This window comes from Sphaeroforma arctica (genome assembly GCF_001186125.1).
Source record: "Sphaeroforma arctica JP610 unplaced genomic scaffold supercont1.6284, whole genome shotgun sequence".
Classification (NCBI taxonomy): domain Eukaryota; class Ichthyosporea; order Ichthyophonida; genus Sphaeroforma; species Sphaeroforma arctica.
Window position 1 is genome coordinate 1 of NW_014034274.1, and position 1696 is coordinate 1696.

Here is a 1696-nt window from a genome sequence, read left to right on the forward strand (position 1 = left end):
GCACGCATATATATATATATATATATAATATATATGTATATATATATATATATATATATATATATATATATATATAAATATATATATATATATATATATATATATATATATATACATATATATATAAATGTATGTATATATATGTATATCTATATATCTATTTTTATATTCATCTATCTATATACCTATTTTCATAATCATCTATCTATAAACCTATTCCATGTCAAGCCTGAATATATCGACTCAATTCCTGGCCTCTATTTTGCACAGATTGGGCACGGTAAGGGTGAAGGTATCGAGTCCTTCAGTATGTCGAATATCAACGGAGATGATGACAAGCATCTGCTGGTATTCCATGCCATTGGAATGTATCTGTTTACGTTTGGTGTATTCTACGCCACCAGGCAGACCTACATATGGTTTGTCAGCATGCGACAGGTGTGTTGCTGTGCGGCGTGGGTGATAGTATGCATAGACGTGTATCTTATTTTATTTGCCTACCCACTCTTGCACACGGTGGTGTGAAGTTTGTGGCATATGGCATACGCGTGGTATAGGTGAATCGAATATTTAGCATCCATACGAGCATGGCGAAGCTCATTTCTCAAGCGTGTGGCACTTGTATTGCGCCTGTCTGTCAATGTCCATAATTGCAACTTCGTGCTCCTCTCTTTTATCTGTGCAGTTGTCTGATTCCCATCAAACACCGCAGAACGTTCACGTGGGACAGTTCGTGAAAGGCTGTCGATTAAGTTCATACTCTGGGCACTCCCCCCTTAACGCATGCTAGTGGACTGTCGAGCTCTCTTGCCATACTAAACCGGCCGTGAAGGACTTGTGTGCATGACAAGCGCTGCATGCGAATTACGTGACACCTGACGTACAGTAGCGTGGTTGCACGTCACGCCCCATAGATTGACCGTTCTTTATTAATTGTCTACTACAGCGATTCCTGCGGGGGACTGAGCCTAAGATGTACAGTGTGATGGTGCGCAATCTGCCCAAGCACCTGCAAACCAGTCAGGCCTTGGCCGCTGCGATGGACGACATTGCTCCAGGGTAGGTGGTACACACAGCACGAGCAGTCGTGCTGAATACAACCCGCGCCTATCACGCTCGCGAGTCGTATGTGTACGTCAGAGCCCCATCTGTAGCTGTGCTAAAATGGTCCTTTTATCAGTCAGCCATGGGGTACAGGCATGTCTTAGGCTGGGCACGTGTGCTATCACAGTCTCGTACATGCTGTGCGAATATAAGAGCCCCCTCGTCGTCGTTCACGTTGTTTGATCTCACAGCGGCGCAACGCGTTCTGTAGTCATCTTCTCTGTTCAGCTTCCTTTTTATAAGAACATAGCACGCACCATGACTCGTCCCTACTTGTTCATGGATAGTTCGGAATGCTCTCTCCCACTCAGTCCGAGGTTTGGTGCAAGGCGCATGAACCCAATCTCCTCCTGAACATGTACCAGAGGTGTACATTAAACAGCCACGGGTGCCTCCAACAGACGCTTATTGATAGTTTGTTTTTCACCTCTACGGCTTTCGTACAGTGAGGTTATATCGGCCCATGTCAATATCGGGGACATATTCGAGCTGGAAAAATTGTGCGAAGACAGACTAGCGGCACTGCTCAAGCTGGAGAAGGTGAGTGTAGTGATGAAATAGGTAGCTAGAGAAGGTGAGTGTAGTTGTGAAC

The 1696-nt window shown here is 44.5% G+C and overlaps 1 protein-coding gene across 1 annotated transcript; it reads left to right on the forward strand.

The window, feature by feature from the left end:
* Positions 1–309: 309 nt before the first annotated feature.
* SARC_15544 (hypothetical protein) lies at positions 310–1644 on the forward strand (the record flags this gene model as incomplete). Its single annotated transcript, XM_014290337.1, has 3 exons — positions 310–438; positions 947–1059; positions 1551–1644. Coding segments are annotated over 3 exons (336 nt in total), but the record flags the coding sequence as incomplete, so codon positions are not given.
* Between the last annotated feature and the right edge of the window lie 52 nt (positions 1645–1696).